At 45.6% G+C, this 22,646-nt stretch overlaps 1 protein-coding gene across 1 annotated transcript in view; it reads right to left on the reverse strand.

Moving 5' to 3' along the window:
* Positions 1 to 22,646, reverse strand: part of CSK (C-terminal Src kinase) — a 112,481-nt gene that overhangs the window by 25,408 nt on the left and 64,427 nt on the right. The window contains exons 4-5 of the mRNA XM_040413748.1: positions 18,467 to 18,579; positions 2,079 to 2,298 (exon numbers count right to left, since the gene is read on the reverse strand). Coding sequence (XP_040269682.1) covers positions 2,079 to 2,298; positions 18,467 to 18,579 — 333 coding nt within the window. The remainder of the gene's footprint in view (positions 1 to 2,078; positions 2,299 to 18,466; positions 18,580 to 22,646) is intronic.

The following is a 22,646-nucleotide window of genomic DNA, read 5'->3' on the forward strand; positions in this document are numbered from 1 at the left end:
TTCCATTCACTTCTATGGGAGCTCCAAAAAATAGCCCATAGTAGTGAATGGAGAACGCACTGTGCATGCGCGGCCCTCCACTCCATTCATCATTATTGGATTGCCGGAAATAGTGGAGACAGCACTCGGCTATTTTCTGAACTCCCAAAGCAGTGAATGAGGGGTAGGCGCGCTTGCACAGTGCGCTCTTCACTTTGGAGGCCTGTTCTGAAGAGTGTCGGGATCCGCACCTTTCTTACACTGGTGGCATATCCTACCAATATGCCAGCAATGTCTGAGATAAGACAACCGCTTTAAGCAGAGAGAATCCATGAAAGGAAGTCACAGGCATTTCAATTCCTATTGCAGCTTTATTATAGAACCAGGGATTTGTGCTAAAATAATAACATATACGGAAATTCCTATTAAAGGTGCTTAAACATTCTGAAACCTGGTTACTACTTCCTGTAAAGAATGTACGTTTTCCTCTTTATGAAGAGCCACCACTAGGACAGAGATCACTTTATACCAGAAAGTGACCACTAGGTGACTAAATCGAACTCTACAAAAAAAATATGTGGTAGACATGTACATTATGTTCCTTGTCCAAGGGCCTAGAGGCTGCACTGATTGTTATTGTCATAGCGGCTACCTGCAGATTCCATTAGGGGATTGAGGGGGTATAGAGATTGAATGTATGTTCAACCATGTGGCACAAAACGCCAAGATTAACTGCCCATTGATTAGGCCACATTGTGCTTCACGGCGATTTGGAATCCATGTTGCAGAAAGAAAAGAATGGACACTTAGCAGATCTGCCCCATTGAATGGGGTTAAATATGCAGGTGGATCCACAAAATGCAAACTGAGAATCCACTGTAGAGATCAAAGGGTTAGTGCCCAGAATCTTACAACATGCATTTTCCACCAAGTGAACATACCCTTAAACAGCTACTATTAGTCTTACACCTCCACCAATCAGCTATTCCCTGCAATCTCCGACACAGGAACTAGCAATATGAACAGGAAGTATAGCGCTGTTCAAAGTGTAGTGGCCGTGCTGGGTTACTGCAACTTAACTATATTCACTTCAATGGTAACCGACCTGCAGTAACCCAGCATGGGCACTACACTTTGAACAGAGCTGTGCTTCCTGATCCACTCAAGAGCTAGATCCATCTCTGGAGGCTACTGGGTGTCAGGCTCCCACTGATGAGATATCAATGACCTGTCCTGAAACAAGCTCATCAATACCAGGAGCCTGGAAAGCCCAGAGGCAAAGGCAGAGCTTTCAGTGTTACCTCTGTTGTTTTGATACAGTGCCGTATGTTTTATACATTCTCCACTAAGCCTTGCCAATTAAAATTAAACTCTGTTTTTTAGGCCTCATGCACACAACCGTTGTTGTTTTCCGTTCCGCAAAATGTGGTTCAGTTGTTCCGTGATCCGTTTCCGTGTGTCTTCCTTTATTTTTGGAGGACCACCGGACATAAAGGAAGGTAAAAAAAAGTCTAAGACAGGTTTGCCATGCAAATGATAGGGAAAAAAAACTAACGCGGATGACAATCTTGTGTGGGTCCGCGTTTTTTAGCGGTCCCATTGACTGGAATGGGTCCGTGAGCCGTTTTCTGCGGACAAGAATAGGACAGGTTATATTTTTTTGACGGACTGGAACCACGGATCACGGACGGCAAACTGTGAACTCCATAGAAATGAATGGGTCCGCACCTGAAATGCTAAAATCGGCGGAACGGACGCGGAAGCAAACAACGGTCGTGTGCATGAGGCCTTATGGTCATGTCACAGAGACTTGTCAAAAGACAGCATCAAATGGGGACTAGAAGCTGAAACCAACTCAAACTGAGCAGTTCTATTCTGCAAAGCACAACATATATAGGTCAATGGCGTCATCTCTCTCTCTCTCTCTCTCTCTCTCTCTCTCCATCCATTATTCCATCCATCTATCTATTTGTTCAGATTGCGAACAACATGGCATGATTCATTTCAGTCGTCAGCTTTGAAATAAAAAATAGTCACAAGTATCATATCACAATGAATTAAGGAATTGAACCATGAGCGATCTAGGTAAAGCCTCTTACCTCCACCAGCTGCATGAGGTTATCAAAGTATGCCTCTTCATCAATCGTCAGCTTGCCCGTTTTGTAGATAATTCGATAATGCTCCACTTTACCCTCACAGCTCACACACAGTGTGTAGTCCCCGGGATAGTTTGTGCTCTCTCGCACAAGAAACAGGCCCGTTTCTGGAGGGTATAACAATCGCTCAGCCTGTTCTCTCGTGATTTTACCATGAAACCATCTGCAAGACAATGAAAGGGAAATGGGATCATTGATTAGTGAGTAATCTTTACTATCTTGGTATTCTTCTTAACTGCATCTCAATTGCTGATAACCAGAATTTCTTCTTTCAGATAAAAGGGGTACATCAAAATCTTTAAATGCAATACTACACGTTAATAGCTGAAAAATTCTAATGAAGTCTTTCTATCTGAATTCAGGAACTGAAGTGCTATTGACATTTAAACCATAAATGGCAATGTTAAATTCTGCTGCTACAGGGCAAAAGGGCAGAGGAACTGCAGCAAGCAGTAAATCAGCTTTAAGCAATAAATAGACAGCCAAACATACTGAAAAAAACTATATATTTGTACTAGAATTTGTAGAAATATCTGAATTAAAAGGGAGCTCACCCAACAGAAAATGCTATCCAATCTGCAGGCAACATGTTTTAGAGCATATTAGATTGATATGTAGTTTTTGTGGGAAAAGATTCAGTGTAAGGCCTCATGCACACGACCGTTGTGTGCATCCGTGGCCGTTGTTCCGTTTTCCGTGATTTTCTGCGGACCCATTGACTTTCAATGGGTCAGTTGAAAACTCGGAAAATGCACCGTTGTTCATCAGCGGCCGTGATCCGTGTTTCCTGTCCGTCAAAAAAATAGGACCTGTCCTATTTTTTTGACGGACAACGGTTCACGGACCCATTCAAGTCAATGGGTCCGTGAAAGAACACGGATGCACACAAGATTGGCATCCGCGTCCGTGGCCGTAGGTTACTTTCATACAGACGGATCCGAAGATCCGTCTGCATAAAAGCTTTTTCAGAGCGGAGTTTTCACTTCGTGAAAACTCATATCCGACAGTATATTCTAACACAGAGGCGTTCCCATAGTGATGGGGACGGTTCTAGTTAGAATATACTACGAACTGTTTACATGACTGCCCCCTGCTGCCTGGCAGCACCCGATCTCTTACAGGAGGCTGTAATCCGCACAATTAACCCCTTAGGTGCTGCACCTGAGGGGTTAATGGTGCATATCATAGCCCCCTATAAGAGATCAGGGGCTGCCAGGCAGCAGACCCCCCCTCCCTCCCCAGTTTTAATTTCATTGGTGGCCAGTGCGGGCCCCCCCCCCCTCCCTCCATTGTATTATTTTCATTGGTGGCACAGTGTGCGGCCCCCCCCGGCCCCCACTCCCTCACTCTATTGTATTATTTTCATTGGTGGCACAGTGTGCAGCCCCCCCGGTCCCCCCTCTATTGTATTATTTTCATTGGTGGCACAGTGTGCGGCCCCCCCCTCTCTCCCTCTATTGTATTATTTTCATTGGTGGCACAGTGTGCGGCCTCACCTCTCCCTCCCCCCCCCCCCCGATCATTGGTGGCAGCGGAGAGTTCTGATCGGAGTCCCAGTTTAATCGCTGGGGCTCTGATCGGTAACCATGGCAACCAGGAGGCTACTGCAGTCCTGGTTGCCATGGTTACTTAGCAATAGCAATATTAGAAGCATCATACTTACCTGCTGCGCTGTCTGTGACCGGCCGGGAGCTCTTCCTACTGGTAAGTGACAGATCATTAAGCAATGCGCCGCACAGACCTGTCACTTACCAGTAGGAGGAGCTCCCGGCCGGTCACAGACAGCGCAGCAGGTAAGTATGAGGCTTCTAATATTGCTAAGTAACCATGGCAACCAGGACTGCAGTAGCGTCCTGGTTGCCATGGTTACTGATCGGAGCCCCAGCGATTAAACTGCGACTCCGATCGGAACTCTCCGCTGCCACCAATGATCGGGGGGGGGGGTGGAGAGGGGAGGCCGCACACTCTGTGCTACCAATGAAAATAATACACTAGAGGGAGGGGGGGGGCCACGCACTGTGCCACCAATGAAAATAATACAATAGAGGGAGGGAGGGGCGGCCAGGGGGGAAGGGGGGGGCCGCACACTGTGCCACCAATTGAAAATAATACAATAGAGGGAGGGAGGGGGGTCTGCCCCCTGGCAGCCCCTGATCTCTTACAGGGGACTATGATACGCACAATTAACCCCCCTCAGGTGCGGCACCTGAGGGGTTAATTGTGCGGATCACAGCCCCCTGTAAGAGATCGGGTGCTGCCAGGCAGCAGGGGGCAGTCATGTACACAGTTCTTAGTATATTCTAACTTGAAGCGTCCCCATCACCATGGGACTCCTGACTTTACATTGAAAGTCAATGGGGGACGGATCCGTTTGCAATTGCACCATATTGTGTCAACGTCAAACGGATCCGTCCCCATTGACTTGCATTGTAAGTCAGGACGGATCCGTTTGGGTCCGCACTAGGGATCAACCGATTATCGGTTTTACCGATATTATCGGCCGATATTGAGGATTTTGAACGTTATCGGCATCTATTTTGCCGATATACCGATAACGTATTGGGAACACAGACCGCGCTTTTCTCAGCGCTCCGTGTTCCCTTAGCAGCACAGGGGAGAAGGAAGCAGTGTCTCCTCCCCCTGTGATGCTGCTGCCGCTGCAGCCAGTAAGAGGAAGAAGTACAAGAGGAGGGGAGGGGCTGTGGCCGCTGCGCCACCAATGAAGATAAGTCTCTCATTCATTCATATACAGGAGGCGGGAGCTGGCTGCAGAATCACGTAGCCGGCTCCCGACCTCTATGAGCTGTAGCTGCGATCTGCGGTAGTTAACCCCTTAGGTGCCGCGGATCACAGCTACAGCTCATAGAGGTCGGGAGCCGGCTATGTGATTGAGAGACTTATCTTCATTGGTGGCGCAGTGCGCCCCCCCCCCCCCAAGCCCCCCAGTATTAATCATTGGTGGCGCAGTGCGCCCCCCATCCCGATAGTAAAAACATTGGTGGCGCAGTGCCCCCCCCCCCACCCATTATTAATCATTTGTGGCAGTGGCCACAGGATGCCCTCTCCCCTCCTCCTCCGATCGGAGCCCCAGCTGTGTAGTCCTGGGGCTCCGATCGGTTACCATGGCAGCCAGGACGCTATTGAAGCCCTGGCTGCCATGTTCAGCTCCCTGCTGCTGTGTGCACAGAGCACAGGGACAGTGTGAGCTCTTATTCACCCTGATAGAGATCTATCAGTGTGAATAGGACAAGGGTTCTAGTCCCTAAGGGGGCTAAAAGTTAGTTAAAAAAAAAAATGAAATAAATACAAAAAAAATAAAAATACACGTTAACTATAAACATATTAATTTTCAGCAGATTTGTGTAGGAAATTATTTTTTTCTCAAAAATGAAAATTCCCAGAATATCAGTATAAATTATCGGCTATCGGCCTGAAAGTTCACAAATTATCGGTATCGGCCCTAAAAAATCAATATCGGTCGATCCCTAGTCCGCACGGCCAGGCGGACACCAAAACTATTTTTTCTTCATGTCCGTGGATCCTCCAAAAATCAAGGAAGACCCACAGAAGAAAAAAACGGACACAGATCACGAACCTACGGACCCTGTTTTTGCGCACCTTAAAAAAAAAAAAAACGTCGTGTGCATGAGGCCTAACTTAGGCTTTCTTCATTTTCATTTCTGCTGATTCTGGGGAAGAGGAGTCAAACGTGGAAGGCTGTTACTCATGGGCCCTTTACAGGCCTGATAATTAAAACAATCATCGCTAACCAGCGTTGCTAGTGATCTTGCAGTGTAAATGCACCGCCAATTAACCAATGAACGAGCCAAATGCTTGTTTATCGGGTAATTAGATTTTTTGTGCAGCATAAAAGATAATCGTTTCCCAGTGGAAAGTGACAGTATGGGGAAGAGCGATGGCATTAGTGATCATTCCTCTCCATACTCTGGTCTCCTCCGCTAGCGATCAGCAGATTCCTTTCTTCCCGACAATCTGCTAAAGGGACCACTGACAGAAACCGCTTACTGGACTCCTAAACACAGAAACTGAAGGGTTGGATATGAATAAAATAGTTTTACTGAATCTCTTTGTCCACTAAACTATATACCAATTTGCTCAGTTCCTTCTGCTTTAAAACATGTTGCCCACAGACTGAACAAAATTTTCGAGGTTCCCTTGAAAATAACTTTAACTTGGGTCACACATTTCAAACCACCAGCATAAAAACCACTTGTGTTTAACACTTTAGCTCCCACAGATGACAAAATAAGGGTGTTGACACCGCCTTGCATAGTTGGAGTTATCACAAGTACATCAGTTAACAGGTTAGGCAAGAACGACATCACAGAAAATACAGCCTTAAAGCCAACGACCGATTGAAAAGTTGGTAGATGTATGCTCTTTACTCATTGACGCTCTCCGTCAATCCTCCATACATGCTTGGTTTGGCTAAGCTTGTATTCGTTTTCAAAGGACAAAAAGTAGAATGCTGCACCCAGACACATCGGGCAGAGGCTCATCTCCCAGAACAAAAATATCAGATAAATTGTTTCCTCTCTGCCCCGACACCATCTGCTAGGAGAGAGTTGGGAGCTACCCACGCATTAGATTGTTGGCCAGTCCCACAAAAAAACAACTTCAGCCAGTAATACACTGAAGTATATTGGGGCCTTCAGAGGGACGCATCCATTAAAGGGGTTGTCCCATGACTAACGTAAAAAATTAAATTCAGAGATCATATAGTACATGACAGTCTCTTTCTAACAAAGCTAGAGAGATCTCCCCATTCATTGCTCTGCTAGATTTATATCAAGTTGGCAGCTTAAGGGGAGTGTCTTTTCTGAAGCAGCTCAGGGGGCGTGTCTCAGCTCTCCCCATCACAGCTCAGGGGGCGTGTCCTTTTTGCTGGAGCTCTCTCCCTGTCACAGCTCAGGAGGCAGATGAAGGATGAAACTGATCATGTGCGGCCTTCTCAGTGAGCCGGACAAAGAAATAAGAAAAAAAAAAAAAAACAGGTGGCACTATACAGATACATTTTATAGAGCAGCTCAGTGGCTATGCTAAGTGTTTAATTACATGCAATTACAAAAGGATTCAGATTCAGGTTCTGGTTTTAAAACTACTGAATATTTTTTTGGGGACAACCCCTTTAAAAAAAATGTTATCACATATTAACGGCCTATATGTCACTCCATATATTTTAGTTCCTGCCTTGGCTCTTTCATTTCCTCTTTGTTTCAACTTTTAGCATGGAAATCAGTCTCGCTCAATTAGAGCATCACACACTACACTAATCAACGCAATGCTCCTCGCTAGCCACCTTTATGTAGGCCTATCAAGAGAATAAGAGAGCCGTCATACAGTTATCCTAATTTTACACCTACCATCGTCATATCAACCTTCAGATAACATCTTCCCCTCACGGCATTGATAAACTAAAAATGGATTACCTTGGCGTGGCTAACTGCCGACATGAGCGCACGCATCTGAGAGTCGCTCCGTGCCCCATACTTAATCCTGAGTAATCCTGCCAAGCTGACTGCCCCAAGTACCGAGTGGCAAGTGCAGAGGAGACGGAGGAGGCCAAGGAACACAGACATGGGTCCTAGCAAGGCTCAAACGGCGGCAGACAAGCTGAAAGAGTATGCCAGGAACGAGGCCCAACATGGCGACCAGGCGCCCTCTACCCCGCGCGCCGCGGTGACTCGCGGTCAAGCTGCTGCGCAACTGCCACCCGAGGACTCTGCTGATCCTGAACCCACCTTGAAAGCGGTCTCGAATCAGCTCCTCCTGGCGATAACCGCCTGCCAGTCTTCCCTCACGGGCAAAATAGAGGAGGTGAGAGTGGACTTGGGCCTACTACGCCAGGATGTCCAGCAGCTCCGGGAGCGGGCGCGTCAAACGGAAGATCGGGTCTCCGCCTTGGAAGACCTCACCAGACCCATGAACGTCCGTCTGCAGGAGGTGGAGAGATCGGTGGGCCTGTGGCAGCAGAAATGCGACGATTTAGAGAATCGCGCTCGGCGCAACAATGTAAGAATCCTGGGCATGCCGGAGAGGGCGGAAGGCCCGGACCCGGCCTCATTTCTGGAGCGCTGGTTTAGGGAGCAGTTTCCTGAGGCCCCATTTTCGGCCGCGTACACAGTTGAGAGGGCCCACCGGGTACCGGCCAGACCCCCTCCCCCAGGAGCTCCGCCACGACCGCTGCTGGCCCGACTGCTCAACTGGAGGGACCGGGACCTCATACTCAGCCAGGCGAGGAACAAGAGAGTCATCAAACATGACGACGCAAGTGTATCACTCTTCCCGGACTTCTCTGCCATCCTTCAAAAGAAAAGGGCTACTTTCGTCGCGGTGAAGCGACGCCTGCGGGACTTGAATATTCAATACTCTATGGCCTACCCTGCACGTCTACGAGTAGTGGACGGAGATCGCTCGCATTTCTTCACCGATCCCAAGGAGGCGGACGACTGGATCCTACAGCCCCCACGACCGCGCTGACAACGGCGATTCAGTAAGTTCTCACTGGCAGCCTGAGAGGCCTGCTGACATGTTGCGGCGCCATGCACGCCACCCGCTAGCCGCACCTTCGGCCGGCGCGTGAGATTCACTTGCGCTTTATTGTGGCCCGAACGGGTACAGACTCCTTTCCTTTTCCGTTTTTCTCCGTTTGTTTTTCTCCTCTTCCACATTTAAAGTGCTTAGGCTGGGCTACATCACCCGGAAAGACTTTATCATCACAATGACTCTTTCTCACTAGCCATTGCTTGCCCAGTTCAGCTTGGACATTTATCATCCTGGAAGGCACATTTCGGCTACCTGCATAACCTAACACCTTACCACATGCAGGTCCCCGAATACACAGCCACGATATGCCACAGCATAAATGACAAGATTCAGTATATGTTTAACTATGTTTGTAGTATAACAAAAAGTTCTCTGTTTCAGGCACGGACACACCTTTGCTATGCGGGAAGGGAGACTCAGGGTGTGGGAGGGAGAGGGGGGGATAATGCCCGCCTGATGGGTATCACATTGCTCGATCGGATATATATGTCAATAAGCTGGTTATTATGGGGTCCCTGACGGTGATGTCCTGGAATGTGAGGGGCCTGGGGGCCCCGGATAAAAGGATATCCGTCTTTTCACAGATCAGGAGGCATGGCCCTCACATTCTGGGACTTCAGGAAACTCATCTGACCTCAGAGACGGGAAGGCGAGTGTTAAAACCATGGGTGCAGTGGTCTCTTCAAGCATACGGGACCTCTCATGCTAGAGGGGTTGCCCTCATGATACATAGGAGTGTGAAATGGGAGGTTAAACATTCTGTAGCTGACCCGGAGGGACAGTATGTTTGTGCTTTTGGATTTATTAATAACATTGCACATGTTATTGTTAACTTATACAACCCCCCGCCTGCCAGCATGTCCCTCATTCAGACAGTACTATGCTATGTGGCTCAATACCCCACAGCACGCTTGATATGCATGGGGGACTTTAACATGGTGATGCAGGAGGAGCGGGACAGGTTTCACTCGGACCGAGGGGATGAAGCGGCAACTGCTTCTGACACCCCTCTGTCTCGATTGATCGCGGAGGTTGGATGGCTGGACATGTGGAGACTCCGACACCCCTCACTAAGAGAGTACTCTTGCTATACTCCCTCCAGGGGTGCTCTGTCTAGAATTGACTACATCTTGGGGAATGCTATGGTGTATAATGACTTAGAGGACATAGAACACGCACCCCAGGGCCCGTCAGATCATTCCCCGGTACTGGCCCACATCAGAATGCCGCGGTCGGGCGCTGCGGGGGGGAAGATGCGAGTGCACCCCTTCTGGCTGTCCCTGCTGACTCCCTATGACAGAATTCCGGATCAACTGAAAATGTTCTATGAGGTACAAGGGGAACATACAGATGACCTATTGCTGTGGGAGACCATGAAGGCGTACCTTAGGGGGTGCCTTAAGTCCTCCATTTCGTACATAAAGAGGGAATCCAGGAGAAAGGAAGTTGAGTTGCACAACAGATGTAAGGAAGCTGAGGGAGCTTTTAGACTGGACCCATCAGAAGTGAACAGGCAGGAATGGATGGAAAAAGGCAGAACTTATATGATGCATATTAAAGAGAAAAGTGAGAGGAAGTTATTCTTCCAGAAACAGCAGGCCTTTGAGGCAGGAAATCAGGCGGGAAGGCTGCTGGCGCTAATTGTCAGGAATAACAGCGCGTCTCCCCCGGTTCTCCGACTCCAGGATCCCGCGGGGGACACGGTGGATTCAACTGAAGGTATACTGGAGTGCTTTAGGAATTTCTACCTAAACCTATATACATCAGCAGTAGGCTATGACAGTCAACAACTGGGAGATTATGTAGCGGAAGTGACTCACCCCCTGCTCAGCGTCGAGGCAAGGGACATGCTAGATGCTGACTTCACCCTTGAGGAGGTCCAGTTAGCGGTTAAGAACTTACCCTCCGGGAAAGCTCCAGGGCCTGATGGGATCCCAATAGAGGTGTACCGCAAGTATCTTGAGATTCTGGGCCCAGGGCTCCTGGATGTGTACAGGGCATCCCATGACTGCCACCGCCTGCCTGAGTCCTTCTATGATGCCACTATAGTGGTTCTTTTGAAGCCGGATAAAAATCCCTTAGAATGTGGCTCTTATAGACCCATATCATTGCTGAACTTAGATTACAAAATACTCACCCGTCTCCTGGCTACCAGGCTGAATAAGGTGATCACCACCATCATACATGGTGATCAGGCGGGATTCATCCCCGGCAGGACGACATCTGACAACGTAAGAAGGGCTCAGGCAGTGGCGCAAATAGGGGCTCTGGAAAAGAAACAGTGGGCGCTAGCTTCCCTAGACACAGCTAAAGCCTTTGACTCTGTGGAATGGCCTTTCTTGTTGCAGATCCTGAAAAGTTTTGGGTTTGGCCCGCAGTTTATCAAATGGATAGCAATTATATACCAGAGCCCAAGAGCAAACATACTTGTAAATGGGGTGCAATCTGAGTCTTTCCCACTTCGGAGGGGGACGAGGCAGGGGTGCCCCCTCTCGCCTCTGCTGTTTGCTGTAGCCATTGAGCATCTCGCTTTAAGGATTAGACAGGATGACTCCTATCGTGGGGTGACAATAGGTGAAAGGGTGGATAAGGTGGGACTCTATGCTGATGATCTTCTCCTATTTATGTCCGAGCCTGAAACCACACTACAAAGATCCATCACCATAATTGAACAATTTGGGGTCTTCTCGGGCCTGAACATAAACTGGACAAAGTCAGCCATTATGCCCCTTTGGCCCCATAGCTGGCCGTCACGGGTACATAATTTACCTGTGGTAGACCACTTCAAATATCTAGGCATTGTCATAACTAAGGACCCACATGGATATATAGTCAAAAACATCACCCCACTGGAGACCATGCTCGCAGATAAGATTAAAACTTGGAAATCACTGCCCCCATCAGTGATGGGGAGACTCAACTTAGTCAAGATGATACTGCTCCCTAAGGCATTGTACCTCCTCACCCATGCCTGTATGCCTATACCCCGAACCTTCTTCAATAAGTTGCACTCCTCAGTTGCCACCTTTGTCTGGGGGACAGCCAGAAGGAAGTTGTCCATCAATGTACTGCAGCGCCCTAAGCTACAGGGGGGGGCCGCCTTGCCCGACTTCTTCTTGTACTATCTCGCCAGCCAACTGAAATACATAGTATCTTGGATGTCCCCGGGGACAATTCCTGGGGCTGAGTACTACCTCCTGGAGCATCTCCACATGTCCACCCTGTGGCCTGTACTGGAGGACCTCAGGACTGTACCTGGTAAAATTCTGCCACTGCATAAGCTAGCGAATCAAGTGTGGGCGGCGGCAAAGCTGCACTCATTTAAAGACATACCTGACGAAATCCCCCTATGGGACAATCCTATGTTTACGCACCTGGTGAATTTGGAGGGCTCTAGAGTGTGGCAGACGTCTGGGATTACATTGTTGAAAGATCTGTATGTTAACGGGACCCTGCGCTCATTCCAGCAACTGCAGGAGATGTTTGAGATGCCCCGAGTCCACTTTTTCAGATACCTCCAATTGCGCCACGCTTTAGCGACGCAGTTTGGAACCAGAGGCGCCGAGATATCGAACTACCCTTTAATTGGTGTTTTGAGGTCCCAGGGCCCCAGGGGTGTCATTTCGGCACTATACACACACTTACTCAATGCCTGGATTGCTCTTCATCCCCTGGGGGTGGTGGATAGATGGAGGCTGAACATACCATCTCTAACGGCCGTGGAGTGGGAGGAGGCACTGCAAGTGCCAGCTAGGGTCTCCCCGTCCATCAACAACAGATTGACTCAGCTTTTCATACTACACAGAAGTTATCTGTCCCCTACCAGGCTGTATAAAATGGGTAGACTCCAGCACACCGAGTGTCACAGATGCCATACCCCTGGCGCTGACTTCTGGCATTTAATGTGGTCGTGTCTTTATTTACAGAGGTTCTGGAAAGAGGTACTGCAGAAACTGTCCATCATACTCCCCTCTCCTGTCCCGATGTGTCCCAGGATCTGCATTCTAGGGGTGTTAGATGAGGAGGTGTGGTCCTACTATCAGAGGAGGTTCCTCGACGCCACACTATTTCTGGCTAGGAAGGCTGTAGCCTTGAGATGGATGGCAGATGGGGCACCCACTGTCAACCAATGGATATCACTAGTTAATCACACAGCTGCCATGGAAAATGTTGTTTACATTCATAGGAAACACCCAGAGAAATTCCATAGGATATGGGGGGATTGGTGCTCGTCCTCTATGTCTTTGCAGCCCACTCACATGTATTCTGTGTCGGGAGAGCCCGGCTTTGTGGTCCCTGGACCTCTTTGAGATTCTGCCTTGCCAATAGAAGTGAATCTGTTTCATTATGATAAAATGTGATGCCTTGTGTGCTCCCTAACCCTTTACTGCATAATATGTCACATGTTGCCTCCCCTGCGAGGGATGGACTGATTCTGAATATGGAAGTGTCGTGCCTTTTTGTTACTTTTCAATAAAACGAGTTTAAAAAAAAAAAAATGGATTACCTATCTACTGTATATAGGAGTTTTATCTCTATGCTGACTGCTACAGAAGGACAACATTTTGCATTTAATTTTCAATGGCATAGTACTGCAGAAATGAGAAAGAAAAACAGACTAAATTCTAAAAAGAAAATTGGTTTTCTATGAATATTGAGAATAAATTCTAAAAAGAAAATTAGTTTTCTATGAATATTGAGGGGTTCAAGCCTGATGAGAACATTAAAGATTTTATGAATATTGAATTAAAAACAAAAAACCTTTCCAATGGACGTGTCCACTTAAGAGGGCCAATTTCCCTATTCCCTTAATTATTGTACATAATGTACAGATCACATAAAGTATACACAATGTCTATGGTTTTCAAGGATATCAGATCCTTTATGTGTACTGTGTATTTTTGTGCATTCAGAAAGCTGTGATAAGGCTCTGTGCAGGCCACAGTACCAAGGTCAGGGTCTGAAACAAGGTCTTGTTCAGATCTCTGTTAGGGCTCATGCACATGGCCGTAGCCGTTTTTCGAAGTCCGCAAATTGCGCATCCGTCAAACACGGATACCAGGCATGTGGATTCTGCATTTTGTGGAACAGAACATTCAGGCCATAATAGAAAAGTCCTATCCTTGTCCGGAATGCAGACAAGAATACAAAATGTTTGATATTTTTGCGGCTGCCACAAATACATCTGTGTGCACGAGCCCTTAAAGAGATCCGGCACAAATGGACAGCGGAAACTGCTCGTAAAATCATTCTGCTTCCCTATTTCTGTGACGCTTGTTTTGTATAACCTAGAGAGTATAATAAAGGTAGGACTACTACTACTGTACTCATGTAGGCACCGTAATGAATAAAGTTTAGAAAAAACTTCAATATGCTTTCTAACATGGCACATAACTGTAATAAATATATATATATATATATATATATATATATATATATATATATCAAACTGAAATTTCCTGAAATTGTAGGGGAAGATAATGAAATTTGAGACATTGCTGTCATTCCTGTACGTGTGTGACATGCAGCACGCCCACACGGTGACAACAGTGAACGCTCACTACAGCACCAGGAAGTAGCATTAGATAATGTTCTCCAAATGTTTATACAAAAACAAAAAGGGAAAAAAATGAGCGTCTGACCAGCTAATAGGGAAAAGGTTAATAGAAGTTAAAACCATGTGACCAAAAACGGAGAAGTAACACCCTGAGAGCAATCCTAGGATTAATAAAATAAGAGTACTGGAATTGCATGGTTAAAGGGGTACACCAAATTCAGCGAATGGAGCTTATTCACCGTATAGTAAAAGATCCAAATTGGTGACAAATTGCATGAGGGAGGCCAAAATTGTAAGGCGCTGGGTGGCATTTCCCTAAAGCGGTTATGAGGGTGCCCCATGATTTTTTTTTTTTTTTATAATTAAGGTTTTATGAATTTCATGTCTCAGGGTGTTGTATTGGATGAAATATGGCAAGAAGGTCCATCGTTTCCACTGAACTAGAGAGGTAAGAGGACATTTTTCTTTCGGGGGCTATAGAAGTGAGGATTATCTAATGCATCTTGGCTTTTGAAAGCATTATTTGATGGACCCCCTGCTACACACATACCTTTTAGCTTCAAAAGTTTAGAATTTCAGTGCACCTATTAGAACACCATATATACCTCACTTGTCAGCAAACTAAACTTGTCTAAAACGCAGGAGTGGACACAAAAGGCGGCATAAAAACAAGTCTTTGGCCTCATGCACACGACCGTTGTGTGCATCCGCGTCCGTTCCGTCATTTTTCACAGTTTAGCGGAGGTCCCATTTATTTCTATGGAGCTGTGGAAAAAAAACTGATAGTCCTCAGTTTTTTTCTCCGCGTCCGTGATCCGTGATTCCAGTCCGTCAAAAAAATATAACCTGTCCTATTCTTGTCAGTGGAAAACGGAGGACGGACCTATTCAAGTCAATGGGTCCATAAAAAAAAAAAACGGATGCACAACTGGTATGTCATCCGTGTCAGTTTTTTTCTACAAGACCTTGGTGCAATAAAATTACACTTTTTATTAACCTTCCTTTTTTTCCCCCCTGTCAGACAAAAAAAAAAGGAAGACACAAGGAAACACAACTGAAGCAAAATCGGACACGGACCACTGAAGCCAAAACACTGTCGTGTGCATGAGGCCTTTATGTCACATTTTTTCCTTCTTGAGTTTGGCTCATAAAACTGCATGTGTGATTTATGTCTTATAGTTTAGACTCTCAATGTAAAAAGATAGGCCCATGTTTATGACCTGTCTACAAACAGAAAAAAAAAAAACACTCATAAAATTTTCTGTGTTTTACTTGATTACATTTCTGCCACTCAGCAGGTCTCAAACCAGGCAGGATATATCAGCTACACATAGAAAACGTTTCCAGCCGACGGGCCACGTTCATTTTAAATACGATGCAATACTAAATTATTGTTAATCAGTTATTTATTTTAACTACTGTAACAATACTACAATACTTCCACCCATGGAGGTAACAGCAGGTGTGTAATATTCACATTTATCTCATGTACAGCACATGTGTCACATTCACTGCCCCTGAGATAACATATACGGTACTATGTTACAGGTGTGTAATAACTACATATATCACATGTGTGTCACACTCACCATCCCTGAGATAAAACATACTATGTGACAGGTGTGTAATAGCCACATATATCATATGTGCAGCACACGTGTGTCACAGTCACCGCCCCTGAGATAACATATACTATGTTACAGGTGTGTAATAACTACATATATCACATGTACAGCACATGTGTGTCACACTCACCACCACTGAGATAACACATACTATGTTACAGGTGTGTAATAACTACATATATCACATGTACAGCACATGTGTGTCACACTCACCACCACTGAGATAACACATACTATGTTACAGGTGTGTAATAGCCACATATATCACATGTGCAGCACATATGTGTGTCACACTCACCGCCCATGAGCTTCACCTCAGCTGACCACACCCAGGAATTACCTCAACAGCTCCCTTACTGCCCCTGAGATAACATATACGGTACTATGTTACAGGTGTGTAATAACTACATATATCACATGTGTGTCACACTCACCATCCCTGAGATAAAACATACTATGTGACAGGTGTGTAATAGCCACATATATCATATGTGCAGCACACGTGTGTCACAGTCACCGCCCCTGAGATAACATATACTATGTTACAGGTGTGTAATAACTACATATATCACATGTACAGCACATGTGTGTCACACTCACCACCACTGAGATAACACATACTATGTTACAGGTGTGTAATAACTACATATATCATATGTGCAGCACACGTGTGTCACAGTCACCGCCCCTGAGATAACATATACTATGTTACAGGTGTGTAATAACTACATATATCACATGTACAGCACATGTGTGTCACACTCACCACCACTGAGATAACACATACTATGTTACAGGTGTGTAATAGCCACATATATCACATGTGCAGCACATATGTGTCACACTCAACGCCCCTGAGATAACATATACTATGTTACAGGTGTGTAATAACTACATATATCACATGTACAGCACATGTGTGTCACACTCACCACCACTGAGATAACACATACTATGTTACAGGTGTGTAATAGCCACATATATCACATGTGCAGCACATGTGTCACACTCACCGCCCCTGAGATAACATATACTATGTTACAGGTGTGTAATAACTACATATATCACATGTACAGCACATGTGTGTCACACTCACCACCACTGAGATAACACATACTATGTTACAGGTGTGTAATAACTACATATATCACATGTACAGCACATGTGTGTCACACTCACCAGCACTGAGATAACACATACTATGTTACAGGTGTGTAATAGCCACATATATCACATGTGCAGCACATATGTGTGTCACACTCACCGCCCCTGAGATAACATATACTATGTTACAGGTGTGTAATAACTACATATATCACATGTACAGCACATGTGTGTCACACTCACCACCACTGAGATAACACATACTATGTTACAGGTGTGTAATAGCCACATATATCACATGTGCAGCACATATGTGTGTCACACTCACCGCCCCTGAGATAACATATACTATGTTACAGGTGTGTAATAACTACATATATCACATGTACAGCACATGTGTGTCACACTCACCACCACTGAGATAACATATACTATGTTACAGGTGTGTAATAACTACATATATCACATGTACAGCACATGTGTGTCACACTCACCACCACTGAGATAACACATACTATGTTACAGGTGTGTAATAGCCACATATATCACATGTGCAGCACATATGTGTGTCACACTCACCGCCCATGAGCTTCACCTCAGCTGACCACACCCAGGAATTACCTCAACAGCTCCCTTACTGGTAAGAAAATGCAATACAACACGCTGCCAGTTCACTGCTTCAGGGCCCATGCCTGTTCCAAGTTCTGGGGCTGCTCACCCCGGACCTCGTATGTTATAACCAGACCTTCATACTCATCAGCCCATCAATGTCCCTGACAATTATACATCCCATCACTACAAGCATTATCAGTATGAGTCATGTGACCAGATACCTATAATTACCAGTTATATTTGAGGGTAATGATGTCATATCCTATTATAATACATATGATGCTCATTTTTATGGCAGGCATGTCACATTCTCACAGGGCAAATATATGAATCCTGGAACTTACAGCCAATATTTAGGAATAGCATCAACACATAACATGGCAAACTGGGGTGCAGAGTGGGCACTAGCCGGGTGATCAGCCTGCCTGCATACATCACCGGGACTACACATACAAGGAGTGTATATATTACACTAAGAGGAGGACAACCTATATTGCGCTAACTGCAAGGCTAAGGGCTGGTCAGTAATAGACTCACCGTTAGCCTCGTGGTGAGCGCAGTATTTGTTGTCCTCCTCAAAGAGCATCCAGAACAGTATAGCCTGGTGCTGTTGGTTCAGCTTCTGGGCTTTCTCCCTCTTGAGACATGTGGTCTGCAGGCAGTGGATGGGGAAACCATGGTTAGATCTACTGGTACGCTATGGAACTGGTTATGTGGTGATAATGAACATAGAAAGGTAATCTACACGGTTGATAGTCAGCAAGTGGAGGCCTTGCTATGTATTGTAGCAAAAAGAGAACTAGCACTATAAATAATGCCTTCTAAACGTACACAAGGAGCACTCCCATCATGCCAGATATACTTACGGCATTAGACTAAGCTTTGTTCCAGCTTTTACTCCTTGCCTCTTCTGTACATAGTTGGCAGGTATAAAGCCAACCTGGCCAACTTTGTTCTTTGCTTTGTACCAGTTGGGATCCTGTATGAAAAGATTCACAATTACAAAGCAGAACACGCACACCGACATCACAATTGTATTGGCAGGTTTCAGGATTTTTCAGAAGGATGAGTGATATGCCAACCACCTATAGGTGCTAGCCGACCAAAGTGGGCAAACATAATACATGCAAAAGAGGATTCGGTGTATTGGACTCTTTTAGTTCCTCCTTCACAAACATGTTTTGTGTTCCAATGAAACTAAAATAAAAAAATGACGCAATTTTAAAAACAGCCTAAGGGTACATTCACATGAACGTTAAAAAAAAAAAAGGCCTTAAAAAATGGCAAAACTGTCCATTTTTACCAGCTGTTTTTTTTTTTTAACATATACTTTCATTAAAAAACGTCCCCCTTCAATTCCATAGTGGCAGTCGGTCCGTGAAAACGGCCAAAATAGGACATATCCTATTTTTTTTATGCCCATTATTCACCAGCCATTAAAATACAGGCCATGTGAGGAACAATTAAGAAGTTTGAGTCTATCTGAGGATCATGGTTACGGACGCCAGGATTGTCCTCCAGGCGCCTTCTAACCATGCAACTGGGGTGACCTGCTAGACGATGAACTAATGAGAACACTATTATACAGCTCTATTGACGGATAGAACTTAGTGGGGAGCAGGAATATAACACCACAAATCGAGAAAAAGGGACAGGTGTAATGTCAACATGGCATGGTGCGGGTTAGGGTAGGGAGAAGGGGGGGGGATTGGGGTTATATAACTGTATATGTTTAGTCTTTGACTATTGTTGCACCCAAATTGGGTCTATGTCTGTTCATTCAAATGATTACATACTAGCTATTTGTGTGTATAAAATTGAAAAACTCAATAAAATTTATTTGATAAAAAAATTTTCAAAAATACAGGCCATGTGAATAGGTCCACTGTCTTCAATGATTCTGAAAGCGCGTGTGTGATGGCATCAATTTATGTGTCTCCATGATAACAGACTCCAAACTCCGCAGTGTGATCGTGCAGGCATACTCTCTTCCATATGTTATCAACATACCAAATATAAGTTAATAAAAATAAGGGGAATGTAATTTCAGGATCAGAGTTGGTGTGCTTTTTTACCATAAAGACACAAAATTCTGTATAGGATCTGGAGACAAAATTTTAATTTAATAAGTTGCATTATTGTACATTTTAGAAACACTGAGAAAAAAATACATGGTTGCAAAGGAGGACCATTAAAAGGGTTTTCTAGGATTACTATAGTTTTAACAGATATGCTCAAGTAGGAGCTTACATATGTACATATTCTCAATGGTTTTTTTTGTTTTGAATCTCCCGACCCATTTTCTCCATGTAAACAAATCACTCTGGTTTGTCTACATTCTGTATGTAGCACTTCTTGTTGCTGTATCCAACCAAACCCATGATGCAGTTCTCCTTTCTGTGCCACAGCTCCAGCACCGCTCCTAACAATGCCCAGCTCCTCCTACCCCGCTAGTTATATATAGACACACCCTGATCACTGCCTCTGTGATTATGTGCCCACAGTCCAGAACAGAAGATAGAAGCAATAAAGGTAAAAGAAATGCACTACAGAATTACTGCTACCTTCATAAATGATTGTTAAAGGGAACCTGTCACCTGGATTTTGTGTATAGAGCTGAGGACATGGATTGCTAGATGGCCGCTAGCACATCCTCAATATCCAGTCCCCATAGCTCTGTGTGCTTTTATTGTGTAAAAAAACCGATTTGATACATATGCAAATTAACCCAAAATGAGTCCTGTCCCTGACTCATCTCAGGTTAATTTGCATATGTTTTAAATCGGTTTTTTTAACACAATAAAAGCACACAGAGCTATGGGGACTGGATATTGCGGATGTGCTAGCGGCCATCTAGCAACCCATGTCCTCAGCTCTATACACAAAATCCGGGTGACAGGTTCCCTTTAAAGGATGTTGATGCAAACCGGAAAACCCCTTGATAGCAAAGCGATGCTGATTGCCACACTGGATTCGAGGACATACTCCGGTGGTAGAAGATGTCCTTCACCAGGTCAAATATTTATTTATGGATAAATCAGAGTTAGAAAGACAGGGATGTAAGGGTGCATCTCTCTTCATCCTTAAAAGGGATTCTGTCACCAGGTTTCACCCCTGTCAGCTAAACATATGCTGATGTTCAGGGCCTCATCAGGATTCCTAATGTGGGCTTCTAAATGTGATCCGTAGCCTTATTTTGCTAAAAAACAGGTTTTACTAACCTGTCACTCAAAGAAATAAGGTGCCCAAGGGGATGTCAAGGGATGCAAGGTGCCGGCCGCACCCACCGCCGTTCGTGCCCAGCGCCGCCTTTACAGACTTCTGCACCGCCTCCTAATCCTCTGTGCCGCCTCTCGCTCTCCCTCCCTCCATCTCCTGCTGTAAGATATCGCGCGTGCGCACAGGGCTCTGAGAGGCTGGCGCTAGAGTGCAGGTCATACCTGGGTTGAGCGAAGTGCCGGCGCATGCGCACTTCGCTTTAAGAAGCCAAATCGAGAAGTCCGCACTGGCGCATCAGGCAGAGCCCTGTGCACACGCGTGAGATCTTACAGCTGGAGGAGGGGGGATGGAGGGAGAGCGAGAGGCGGCACAGAGGATTAGGAGGCGGTGCAGAAGTCTGGAAAGGCGGCGCTGGGCACCAACGGTGGTGGGTGCGGCCGGCACCTTGCATCCCTTGACATCCCCTTGGGCACCTTATTTCTTTGAGTGACAGGTTAGTAAAACCTGTTTTTTAGCAAAATAAGGCTACGGATCCCATTTAGAAGCCCACATTAGGAATCCTGATGAGGCCCTGAAGCTGACAGGGGTGAAACCTGGTGACAGAATCCCTTTAAATGGGCTCCGGTTATAAATACACTCCACTCCCTGGTGGAACTGACGCATTTGCTATCGCCACACTCCAACATGGCCTGGTTCATTAAAGACAGCCATGATCACGATCTGGATTCAGGTGGAAATGGGGAGAACTGTCTCATATAGGCATCTTATATGTATTACTACGCTATCACACAGATCTGATTGTACTTGGGGTCCATTCACACGTCCGTAGTGTATTGCGGATCCCCAATACACCCGGCAGGCATCCCCATAGAACTGCCTATTGTTGTCCGCAATTGCGGACAAGAATAGGACATGCTCTATTTTTTGCGGAGCCGCGGATGGAAGTTCGGGGCTCCGGTACGGAAATGTGGATGCGGACAGCACACTGTGTGCTGTCCGCATCTTTTCTGTCCCCATAGAGAATGAATGGGTCCACACCCAACCTGCAAAATTGCGGAACAGATGCGGACCCATTTGCGGACGTGTCAATGGAACCTTATAGTAGTAAACAGCGTTACCATGAGTGTATTATCTGCATCTGAACCAGAAGATTTATTTTACTCGACCTGACCCTGATAGACCTCTATTGTTTGATGCCGCTTCAGTGTACTCTTCTTGACAATTCACTTACACATTTATTTACGGAAGTTGCGCCTTCCCTATATTTCTTCTTTTTTTTTTTTTCCAGTGTCGTGTGTTATAAGAAAATGCCAATAAATTGTATTATTAAAAAAAAACTATAAGTCTGGCATGCCTGAAACATGATCCGACAAATCAGAAGTTTGTTTGCTCAGGAACTAGAACATGTTGGAGGAACATGTCAGGTAATGAAGATAATCCCAGCAACGTTTTTTTCTGAATTAATAGGCTTTAATTTCATCCACAGATAATATGATACAAGACGCGTTTCGGCCCATCCAGCCTCTCAACTGCGGTTGAGAAAGGCTGGACGGGCCGAAACGCGTCTTGTATCCTATTATCTGTGGATGAAATAAAAGCATATTAATTCCGAAGAAAACGTTGCTGGGATTATCTTCATTACCAGGTGTTTGGGGATTGCCCCTTCCCGCGCAACCCCTTCAGGTATCGTGAGCTGTCAATGGGATTTAGGAGGAACATGTCAGGTATGGTCACCAAACCAGGCCTATTCTGGCAGGTGACCTGGTTGGGTAACAGGAACAATGCTCAGTCACAACTTCTCAGGTAGGACTAACTTGCATTTTAGAT

This window comes from Bufo bufo, chromosome 1 (assembly GCF_905171765.1).
Source record: "Bufo bufo chromosome 1, aBufBuf1.1, whole genome shotgun sequence".
NCBI classification, from domain to species: Eukaryota; Metazoa; Chordata; class Amphibia; order Anura; family Bufonidae; genus Bufo; species Bufo bufo.